Source organism: Myotis lucifugus, unplaced genomic scaffold, assembly GCF_000147115.1.
Source record: "Myotis lucifugus unplaced genomic scaffold, Myoluc2.0 scaffold_70, whole genome shotgun sequence".
Taxonomy (NCBI): Eukaryota; Metazoa; Chordata; class Mammalia; order Chiroptera; family Vespertilionidae; genus Myotis; species Myotis lucifugus.
In genome coordinates this window covers 3,095,892-3,107,875 of record NW_005871118.1, presented here as the reverse complement: position 1 = coordinate 3,107,875, position 11,984 = coordinate 3,095,892, and the positions used below count along the sequence as shown (strand labels likewise).

Genomic DNA, 11,984 nt, shown 5'->3' with positions numbered 1-11,984 from the left:
AAGAGAAATTTATCTGTCAGGGATGTTGACTGTATAAAATTTTGGAATGGTTAGAAAGAGAAAGATCAGATAAGGATTGAAATCCTTAAAATCAGCTATTATAACTATGATCACTGAGGTAAAGAAGAATATGCTTGCAGTGAAAGAAAAGATAAGAAATATTGGAGTAATAAAAATATAGAAAATAACCAAATAAAAATTCTAGAACTGAATAAAAAATTACTGGATGCACTTAGCAGAATAGAGATGACAAAGTGAGCTTCAAGAGAGAGAAATAAAATGATCCAATCTAAGGAAGAGAGAAATTAGAATTAAAAAAGAATGAACAAAGCCTCAAGGACATGAATAACATCAAAAGATCTAATATATGTGATATCGGAGTCCCAGAGGAGAGAGAGTCTATAAAAGTAATAGATAAAACTTATCAAAATCTGGTGAAAGACAGTAATTTACAGATTCAAGAAGTTCAGCAAACTCTGAGCAGGATCAATACATAAAGAGAAAAGGTTGAACACATCCAGCAACGTCTAACATATTGCATACAAAGAAAAATGACTCACTGATCACCAACTCTCATCAGTCTATTAATAAATATCACTCTATGAATACATGACTTAATTAAAAAAAAAGAAATCCCAGCTCCATCCATGTCATTAAGAGATAACATTTTTAATAATATTTTACTTATCATGTTAAGCAACAAGTTTTCCAAATTTAGAAAATCTAATTTTGATCAATTATGTCCAATAACAATTGTCATGATCACCCCATTCCTGAGATGTTTTATAACATTTAGAGTTTTATGGGCCTAGAAAATAAAAATTTAGCATTTTTTTATGTTCATATTTTTGTTGCTGAGAATTATTTGATAGGGTCATCTGTAAAATATTTTCAAGCATACAAATATTTAATATCAGTATCAAATTCTGGGAGTAAAATGGACTGGAAAAACAAGTTCAGGGAGAAAAAGGAAGAATGTAAAATTTCCAACTGCTAAAAGGCATGCTCATGAATTTTTTAAATGGATGATGATAGATATCAAATAGCTATGGGATTTAAATTCCATTGGATACATTTAAGATAGTGATGTAACAACTTTATTTTAAAAACACCAACATTTAACTATGCAGGGCCTGGCATCCTTTGTGATTTTTTAAAATGTCTGATGAAAGTATTTTATATTTTAAAATGTTTAAGTTGATACTTAGTTTACCAAATTTTTAAAAAGGAAAACGTAAGCAGAAAGTTTGAATGCTAGTGCTGCAACAGTATCTAACCTGGAGGATAAGTATTAATACTTATTAAATGTTAATATATGCTAGACACTGTTCTAAGTATTTCTCACATCTTCTGTTAAATATTTATAATAAAGATATGAGTCGTGTTCTGGTTACGACGGCTGCAAAATAACCCCCAAACTTAATGCCCATAAGGCAACCATTTTATTTGGCTCAAAATTTGGTGGGGGTAGGAGTTTGGGAGGGGCCGTTCTAACTTGGGCTGTCTCTTGCAGTTACAGTCAGAGGTTGGCTGGGACTTCTGCCATCTGGAGGATAGACCGTGCCCAGATGCTCACGCTGGCTTCCTCACCGAGTTGGCAGTTGCCGGGGAACTCAGCTGGGGCTACTGATCAGAGCGATTACAGGTGACTCCCAACCATGGCAATCCCCAGGTAATGAGATTCCTTACATAGCAGCTGTCTTCACCCAGAATGCACATCCCAAGAGCAGCGGGTGAAAGGTAGATGGCCTTTCTTCCACCACAGGACAGCTTCACTTCCACCGGATTTCACTGACCAGGAGCCCGCCCAGCTGCCGGGGAAGGGAAGTAGACCTCACCCGTCAATGAAAGGCGTGTCAAAGGATTTTGGAGCCATGTTTTAAAACGGCCACAAGTAGACGATTATCCCTATTTTTACAGCCGAGGAAAGAAAGCATGGTGGGGTAAAGTAATTTGCCTACGATCACAGGGCAGGTACATGATGGAGTTAGGATTCAAACCCAAGGAGTCTGACTCCAGAGCAAAGCTCTCAAACACAACAACACTGCCTCCTGAGAACGGCAGCCCAAAGGGAGTGTGATGGCCCCTTGGCTCAATGAGCATAGAACCCCCTCCCCAGTTCCACTGCAAAGTCCTCCATTGACACATCCCCAAGAATATCAACCTGGGAAACTGTTTCCAGAGTCTATACTTTGGGGAGCCTATTGCTATTGGAGACCATGTTGCTGAAGCTCTTCTATGACTCAAGGGATGGTGGGTAGAGAGGCTGCTGATGATGTTAACGATTCCTAAGACCACGCAGCTTCAGGTGGGGCAGACCTGGTGCTTGGTAGCAGCTGCCTCCTTGCCCGCTGATAAACGTTTGACATTGCACACTGCTTGGTGGTCCTGGTTCTAATCCCAGACTACCCTGGAAGCTAATATGAAACAGCTTTTACCCGAATATGGACGAGTCCACATAGTGTGACTTGCTGTCCTCTCATTCTTGGCTGGGACTAACCAGCAGCCATAGGGATTCGCAAAGTCATTGACATACTTCCCAAAAGGGCCACCTCTTTAAGGAGAGCCTCTTTCCCCCTCTTTTCTCTCCTGCCATTCTCAGAGTCTATAGGACCTCACTATACTTCTATGATTTTTAATTCATGGGTTTGCATGGACAAAGAAATTCACACACCTTCCCAAGTCCTTCACATGCAGCCAACACAGAGCAGTTGATACAGGAGGCACTGGAGTTGGTTAGGGGGACGCCTGGGACTTAGAGGGTCACCAAACACTTAGGTGGACACTGACATGAATGTGTCCTGAGCTAAGACAGAGGTCACATGTCACATGGGTGGGTATCTTAACTGAACGTTCTTTCCATCTTTGGAGTTAGTTGTCACGTGCAGTCGGCATACCTGCCTCATTCATATCCACACACACTCAGGCTTTATCACTTCCTCTCATTCTACTTTCCCCCACCCCAACATCAGCCTCAGCCCCCTGGGTCAGAAGATGATTCTCATGCTTCCAACCATCAGAATCATCAAGAGGTCAATTACTGAGTCAGCTGTGGTGGCTCATCATGTTTCCATTCAGAATGAAAGACTGTTTGACATAGTGGTTTGCTGACATTCAAAAAGCCCCCCCCCCTCCCAAAGGATTACAAAATCAATTAAAAATTTTATTTTAAGGCTTACACAAAAGGACAATTACCGTCCCCTTGCATTGATGTTAGACTTATTTGAGGAAATTCACAGTAAAATGTTTAAAACTCTAAAGGGACTCTAATAAAGAACGGCTAATGAGCCTGTAGATGTCCCTTTTTAAAAATAACTCTAACATGATGATCAAATATAATTTCCCAAGCCTAATGAGCTAAGGTTGAGAGTTACTGTTAGATGAAGCCGAGGTCCACACTTTGCAGAAGCAAGAGCACAGCAGAGCTTCCGCATTACCAAGTTGTCGGAGGTTGTTTTGACAATTTCCACGTTCCCTGATATCACTGATCTCTAGCTCTTCCTCAGGAAAATTAGGGATACCCTTTCATGCCCAGTCACAGACCCGGCTCAGTTACAGCTTCGTGGCAGGATAAGGTTAAAGGGATGGGCAAAGACAGCGAAGACGAGGGAGCCAGAGCAGAAAAATCCTTTCCAATTGCTTTGATGACAGGCCCTTGGCGTCTTTTCTGAAGCACAGACAGGCCCCTCCAGGATGCTGTCAGCCCGGGTCATAGAAGAGAGCAGCAGCACCACCAAGGTAAGGAAACAGTCGGGGCCCTCCGGAGGGGGCAAGGACAAGCCTCCCAAGAAAGCCTCGGAAAATGGGAAGGACGGCAGCCTCAGCCCCGCGGGGCAAAGCCAGCTCAGGGCGCAGCAACTGGCGCTAGTGCGCGAAGTGGAGATGAACTGGTACCTGAAACTCTGCGACCTGTCCCACGAGGGCACCACTGCCTGCATCACCGGCATGCCCCACAGGTAAGCCTCCTCCCCCGGCGCTTTGATTTCTTGCCCTGAGCTGCTGGAGACCTTAAGGGGTCTCATTGCCTTACGGATGATTGACACCAGAATGTGTAATGGCAAAGAGCAGGGACTTGGTGAAAATGGCACACGATAGTCCCTGGGTAGTTATTCAGTATCCACCCCTTGGAAGGAGGCAGCAGACACTCAGGAGCTGACAGGAAAAAGGAGGATGGAATTTAAGTTTTGTCTTAAGTAAAAACCAGTTCCAAGATTGCAGGAAAGTGCCCTCTCCTAACACAACAACAAGAAAGGCCCCGTGGTCTTTCTGCCCTTCTGCCGCCTTGAGAACTTGGGGATGAGGGAGGGCAGTGCATTTTGCCTGTTTGAAAGTATCCTGATTTCCTGGTGTGAACTTGCTGAATGGGGCTTAGGTCTGGCAATGGGTGCAGAGTAGAACATGCTGACCACCAACACGAGGGTCTGAGCATCCCTCTAAGACAGCCAACATCCGGAAAAAAAGACACTTAAAAAAAAAGAAAGAGGCAATATAAGACACATTTCTATAGATTTTCCTCTCTTGCTCTTTCTTGTTTCCCCAGTGTCAGATTCAAATAATGCAGAGGAGGAATAATTTCACAAATCTCTTTGTTATAAGGCAAAATGTACGGAGCAAAAGTGTCTGTAGTCTAAGAATGCTTATTCCCTGTAATTGCCATAAAAATCTCTTAGGCACTAAAAATAATTTTGCAAGAAAAATTATTATGAAAATAAAGCCTAAAATAACGATTTTTATTAAACTGTTAATAAAAATCCATTAGAAGTGAAAAATGGTTTCAATGAAATGGCTGAAGTATGGAAAAGTAATTCTGTAGAGACTGCGTGGAAGTATAGAAATCCTGGCTGTATTCCATTTATCAAAGCATCCCCGTGTGCTCTGAGCTGCCCTGTTTTTATATTTCTGATTCCAAAAGGGCACGATAGGGAAGCTTATTTAGCAATTGAGTTAACTGATGTCTCGGCACTGAAAACTTGTTAGACTATGAACCTCAAAATGCCTGAACTTCTCTTCTTCCCTTTCCAAAGCAGGAATAAAAGAGATATTTCCAAATCTAAGCCACTGTTTAAAAATCAACATGTAGAAGATTAGAACGAGATAAAAGTGTCTGGAAATGTTCTGTGACATACATTGACTATTTATGGCCAGAGAGATTGTTATTTAATATACATGGAGGAAGGGCCGAAGGAGCATGGTCTCAGTCAGAAAGAACTTGAATGAGCTGTCAGTGTTGGGAAGGTGCCTCACATCCGTACATCTTAAAGCTACCATTAACGAGCTCCTGGACAAAGAACGAAGTGGCACAGGAAAGCCTCTATAATGGTTTCCTTCCATAACGTATTCTTTTAGTACTCTAGGCCAAAAACTTTCCTTAAAGGAGTCTAACACAGGACCATAAAATTCCTGCTCTATTATCTGACATTGGAATGACATCTTTCAGGTTAGAGGGGAATATTCATTAAGGTAACTAGGTTTAGCCATCAACTTTTGGAAAAAAACAGATGCTACTCTTTTCCACTTTACTCAAGCAATAACAACGTGTCCTGTAACCAGAATGAATGGTTTCCATGGTAATCTACAGGGTAATGTTATTAATCATTGCTTTGCAGTAGTCTTGTGTATCCCCTGTTTAATGAGTGTGATAAAGAAGAGTGAAAGTCATGTCTATCTTACATGATCAAAAATTAAAAATGTCTCCCCCTTTATTTTTATAGCATGGTTGTTTCAGGAGGAGACTAGTGGAATGAAGTCCATTTACAAATTAGATTTACTGCAGAGCTCCATGTGCATGTCTCAGAAAAAAGGCAATTTTTCTCATCGCCTGCTCCTTTCCTTGTTTCACCTAATATTGGAATTACCTACCTCAGTTGAATCATTGAATTTACTGGAACAATGACAAGGATGAATGGTGCAATTCCTTCAAATTATAATGTAAGCGATAGACTGAGCAATTCTTCATGCCACCAGCTTTCCTTTCATTTGTAGACGTTGCCTGTGAAGAAGTTACAGAAAGTTTTTCCGGACTTCCAATTGTCCTTTCTTCCAACAACATGGCCCAAGAAGGAGATCTTTATTAGAGACCTGTATGTAGAAGATAGATATGATTGATACGAAATAGGGACATACGTATCTGTGAAACCTTACTTCCAGAACAGAATATAAACGCGATTGAACAGGCCTTGAAGACATTACACATTTGCTATGGGCAAGAATTCTATGGGTCCTTGCTTTATGGCCATCAACAGGGAATTGCTAGAGGACTCTAAACTCCAATTTCCAATGAAAATATTTTACATCAGGTTAATTCCAGTTCTTGAGGGATCTGAGGATTGGCTTATGCCCAGATTCAATGATAATCTATATTTGAAATCAAGGGTATTCTTAACTGATTGGAAGAAGGCATTAGAGCTGGAGAGGGGTCCAGCAGTCCTGGTATATTTAAGAAATAAAATTGCAGGAAGAGGGGAGAGAATGCACATCGGTCTTATGATAAGTGGTTCTGACCTACTTTCTGGGGCTATGTCTGCATAGGGCTACATGTGAAAACCTCTGATTGGCTTTGTACTGATTGGCTGGCCATTTCACAGAGTTGTCTGATGAGCCTGTGAGGCTGATGCATTTTACAGGGTGGCTCATTCCCCTGCACAGCAAGGGAGGGTGGTGCAGGGGCCAGAGTCCTGGAATTGGAGGCAAAGGGTTGGCTTTTAGTTCCTGTGTAACTGTGGATATGATTTTAAAACATTATTTGTTGTTTTAAATAACTATTTTTTAAGGTTACAAAAGTAGCATCTGAACTTGGTAGAAAAATTTAAAAATAGACATACGTATAAAGAAGAAAAGGGGACCACTGCTAATATCTCGGGGTGCTTCTCCTCAGCCTTGTGAATTTGAATTATACTAGATATTTTGTTTTTTACCTTATTTTACTAAATATTATGACAGTCTATTTTATTATTTTGAAAAGCACTTTAAAAATGTAAAGGACTGCATCTTATAAGTATAGTAGAGGCCCTGCACATGACATTTGTGTACTTGGCGGGGGCAGGGAAGGTGGGGGAGGGGGAAGGGGTCCCTCAGCCAGGCCTGTGCCCTCTCGCAGTCCGGGAGCCCTCGAGGGATGTCTGACTGACGGCTTAGGCCTGCTGCCCTTGCCAGCCATGAGCCCGGCTTTTGGCTGAGCGGTGTTCCCCCCTGTGGGAATGTCACTGACCCCCCAGGGGGCAGCTCCTGTGTTAAGCGTCTGCCCCCTGGTGGTCAGTGCACATCATAGCAGCCGTTGTTCCCCTGTTGGGCTGAAACCAGCTCTCCGACACCCCCCAAGGGGTCCCAGATTGTGAGAGGGCACAGGCCAGGCTGAGGAACCCCACCAGTGCACGATCAGGGCCTGGGAGGGATGCGGGAGGTTTGCCAGCTGGGGAGGGACCGCGAGAGGGCTCCAGGTTGTGTCTGGCTTGCCTCGCTCAGTCCTGATCAGCTGGACCCCAGCAGCAAGCTAACCTACCAGTCAGAGCATCTGCCCCCTGGTGGTCAGTCCACATCATAGCAAGTGGTTGAGCGGCCTTAGCATATCATTAGCATATTATGCTTTGATTGGTTGAATGGCTGATGGTACAACTGGACACTTAGTATATTAGGCTTTTATTATATAGGACTAGAGGCCTGGTGCACAAAATTCGTGCACTTGGGGGGGCAGGTCCCTTAGTCCAGCCTTCACCCTCTGGCAGCCCGGGAGCCCTTGGGGGATGTCCACCTGCCAGCTTAAGCTGCAGTCAGACATCCTTAGCATTGCTGAGGAAGCAGGAGAGGCTCCTGCCACCACTGCTATGCTTGCAGCCATCAGCCCAGCTTGTGGCTAAGTGGAGCTCCCCCTGTGGGAGTGCACTGACCACCAGGGGGCAGTTCCTGCATTGAGCGTCTGCCCCCTGGTGGTCATTGCGTGTCATAGTGACCGGTCAGTTCTGGTCATTCCACCATTAGGGTCAATTTGCATATTACCCTTTTATGATATAAGATTATTGCTTAGCTGGTCTTATCTTGTTTACTATTTATCATGATTATAAATAATACTAGAGGTCCAAAGATTCCTGCAAGAATAGGCCTTCCTTCCCCTGGCTGCCGGCACTGGTTTCCCTCCAGCACCCAGGACCTGGGCTGATTTGCTCCGGTTGCTGCCAGGCATTCGGTACCTGAGCTGCTTTGTTCCAGCCGCCGTCAGGCATCTGGGACTGGGGCTGCTTTGCTCCGGCTGTTGCTGCCACCCACCGGGGGTGTGCTCCAAGCGGCCAGCGTTCTCTGAGCCGCGCTGCATGGCCACTCAGAGCATGCTCCCACCCCTAGTGTGTGTGTGTCTGCTGGGGTGGTGGCATGCTCTGAGCCGTGCTGTGCAGCCACTTGGAGCACACCCCCACCCCTGGTGTGTGTGTGTGTGTGTGTGTGTGTGTCCGCTGGGGTGGGTGCGTTCTCTGAGCCACGCTGCATGGCCGCTCAGAGCACGCTCCCTCCCCTGGTGTGTGTGTGTCTGCTGGGGTGGGGGCGTGCTCTGAGCCACGCCACATGGCCCGGCTCGGAGCACAGCCCGGCTTGGAGCACGTCCCCACCCCTGGTGTGTGTGTGTCCGCTGGGGTCCTCTCCCTCCCATCTACGTGCGCAGCTCCTCCTGAGTGGTCGTGATGCAGCCTCCTCCAGTGGTCGTGATGCCTGGATAATTTGCATATTATCTGTTTATATATATAGATTATAATAAACATCTTTATACCAGATTTTTAAATAACCATATCTCTGGTTATTTTCTATTTTATATATATTTCTGCTTTATTAATATACTAGAGGCCCGGTGCACAAAATTCGTGAATGGGGGGGGGATCCCTCAGCCCGGCCTGCACCCTCTTGCAATCTGGGACCTTTTGGGGGATGTCCGACTGCCAGTTTAGGCCCGATCCTGCAGATGGGGCCTAAACTGGAAGTTGTACATCCCTCTCGCAATCTGGGACCACTGACTCCTAACCGCTCACCTGGCTGCTTGATTTCGCCCCTAAAACTCAAGCTTCTTCTTTTATTTTTAATATTTATATTTCTTCTGTTAAAAAACAAACATATTTTTGTTTATTTTTAACATAAAAATAAATGGGATGTGCCAGTGTGACAGTACATGCATCGTTGTGTTGCACGAGGGAGGTGTACTGGTAATGCAGCACCAGCTCCTTCAGAACCAGCTCCTTCAGAAGTCAAGCTTCTTGAGAACATGAGGCGTTTAACATTATTCCATATTCCTTACAGAGAGCTAAGCATGGTAAACACAGCAAATATTTAATACTTATGGGCTTCTATACAAACACTTTCCAACCAGGAATGTTTTAATAGGCACTCTCCAAAAACTTAAACTGGAAAACCTAAAAGCAGAGTGCTCAGATTTCAGTCATCAGGTGCTATTAGCAGGATTTCTATCCCAAGTAAACTCTAGTTCTTAGCTCTCAACAGTCTGGACAAACTGCTCTTCACTGTCTCCAAAGTTTCTTATTCGTCACTATCCCATTTTCCTTTTTTTTTTTTTTTGAGTTCAATGTTTTATATCTATATCAGTATCAACGTATCATACAAAACTCACCTGCCAGCCCAGATGGGCAGGGAGGAGGGGGGTCCATGGCAGCACAGAAAAGCATGGTTCTTGTACCAAAAGAGGAGAAAATGGGTTTACAGTCAAGGAAACAAAATCAGGACCCAACATGACCAAAGAGAAGCCTTGAAACTGCATCGAGCGGAGGTGCTGTGGGCAGCGGTGCATCTCGGCTGGCCCAGCAGTACCTGCAGCAGCCTCGGTTCCTGGGAAGCCTGGGGTCAGATAGGGCCCAGCTCTTGAGGTTATTTTTAATAATTTTGCTTTTGGGGGAGGAGGGCTTCTGGGCAGCAGCTCCATGTGGGGGTAACCGGTGTGGGTTTCACTTCAGAGTTTGGACGGGAAGTTGGGTCTGTGGGGTGGGACTGCCCAGCCCCAAATGTCACAGCTGAGGTTCTTGGAAGTGGCCCAGCGAAGTTCCTTCCTGCCTTCTTCCTGCCCTGACTCCAGGTCTATGGCTTAAAAATCAGGGCACCAGGCTGGTGCTGAGCACCCCAGGGGCCTTTATAAACATGGCAGGCACAGGCAGGGGCGGCTTGGGGAACTGTAGGAACTGGTGGGGGCATCCAGAGTCAGGGGAGGGCAGTGCCCATGGGGAAAGGGGGCATGGGGTGGAGGAGGTATGCTCCTCTGAGACTTAGAGGTACAGAGACTAAGAGAGACAGAGAGGACAGAAATGGGGATAGAAAGAGTGGCAGGAAGAGAAAGCAAGAGAGAGATTGAGACAGAGAAAGATTCATAAAGAAGAGAGACAGACAGACAGAAAATGGAGTCCTGCTCTGTATGAGTCAGCGGGCTGGGGGCGGGGGTTAGGGGTGCGGGACCGGGGCTCGCACAGGATGTGCCAGTGTGACAGTAAGTGCATCGTTTGTGTTGCACGAGGGAGGTGTGCTGGTCATGCAGCACCAGCACCTTCAAAGACCCGTACAGGTTGTAGGGCTCGGCAAAACCCAAGCAAGTGGCCGAGCGGTAGATGACACAGTGCTTGGTATCGCCGTCCACCACCACCGAGCAGGCATAGCAGCCCCGCTGGCTGCTCTCACGGGTGAGGAAGGTCCCATCCCACTTGCCCTTCCGCATTTCCTCAGCTTGCGAGCAGTTGATCTTGCCCACATACCAGGTTCGTTCCTCACGGTGGGGAGGTCATCCTCACCCTCCATCAGAGCATACTGGTCTTCAGGCTCATCTGTGATTCCCAACCACTCGCTGATTTTCTTCTGCTGGAAGCCTTTCTGGGCGAGCCGTACCAGCTACTGGTCTCGGATGGTGTCCAGCTGCATGAGGTCTGGCTTCAGGCTGTTCCTGCGCTGATCCATCTCCCGGTTGTCCAAGGCCTGTGTCAGCAGCTCCTGTTCCAGCTTCGCGGGGCTCTCGTGGATCGCATGGATCTAGCGATGTGAGACTTGAGCCGTTCTGAGTTCAGCAGGATCCTCTGCATCGCGTTTCCATTGCCCTCACGCTGGAAGCGCTCCTTGCTGCACTTCTCTTGAGTCTGGCCCTGCTCTTGGAAGATCTTGATGGTTCCATTGAAGGCTTCGATGGCGGTGGCTTCATCTGCAGCTCCTGGGAGGTGCGTGTGTACTCTTCGTAGAACTGATCGTACTCGCGGCTCTTGTCCTCCGCTTCAAACCAAATAACAAATGAAACCTTTAATTCTGATCTTCCTCCACGCAAGGGAACAGCAAACCTCAAAATAATTTCCCGCCAGAAGTCAGGTCCAAATACTGCGAGACTGAGACTGACTACGTACATGCGCAGTAAGAGGCTCATGGTCTAGCCTAGGCACCAGGCTTCGTCCACAATCCCACAATCCTCTGGTCGCCCAGGCGTCCTCCACCATCCCACCATCCTCTGGGCGCCCAGGCGTCCTCCACCATCCCACCATCCTCTGGGCGCCCAGGCGTCCTCCACCATCCCACCATCCTCTGGGCGCCCAGGCGTCCTCCACCATCCCACCATCCTCTGGGCGCCCAGGCGTCCTCCACCATCCCACCATCCTCTGGGCGCCCAGGCGTCCTCCACCATCCCACCATCCTCTGGGCGCCCAGGCGTCCTCCACCATCCCACCATCCTCTGGGCGCCCAGGCGTCCTCCACCATCCCACCATCCTCTGGTCGCCCAGGCGTCCTCCACAATCCCACCATCCTCTGGGCGCCCAGGCGTCCTCCACAATCCCACCATCCTCTGGGCGCCCAGGCGTCCTCCACAATCCCACCATCCTCTGGCCGCCCAGGCGTCCTCCACCATCCACCATCCTCTGGTCGCCAGGCGTCCTCCACAATCCAACAATCCTCTGGGCGCCAGGCGTCCTCCACCATCCCACATCTCTGTCGCTCAGCGTCTCACAATCCCACATCCTCTGGGCGCCCAGGCG

General features: G+C 46.9%; 1 protein-coding gene and 1 pseudogene across 1 annotated transcript in view; one reads left to right on the top strand and one right to left on the bottom strand.

The window, feature by feature from the left end:
* The first annotated feature begins 3,692 nt into the window (after positions 1 to 3,692).
* Positions 3,693 to 11,984, top strand: part of KCNAB1 (potassium voltage-gated channel subfamily A member regulatory beta subunit 1) — a 309,666-nt gene continuing 301,374 nt past the window's right edge. Inside the window, exon 1 of the mRNA XM_023755165.1 lies at positions 3,693 to 3,956. Coding sequence (XP_023610933.1) covers positions 3,694 to 3,956 — 263 coding nt within the window. The 5' untranslated portion in view covers position 3,693. The remainder of the gene's footprint in view (positions 3,957 to 11,984) is intronic.
* Positions 4,945 to 11,380, bottom strand: LOC102418350 (annotated as a pseudogene).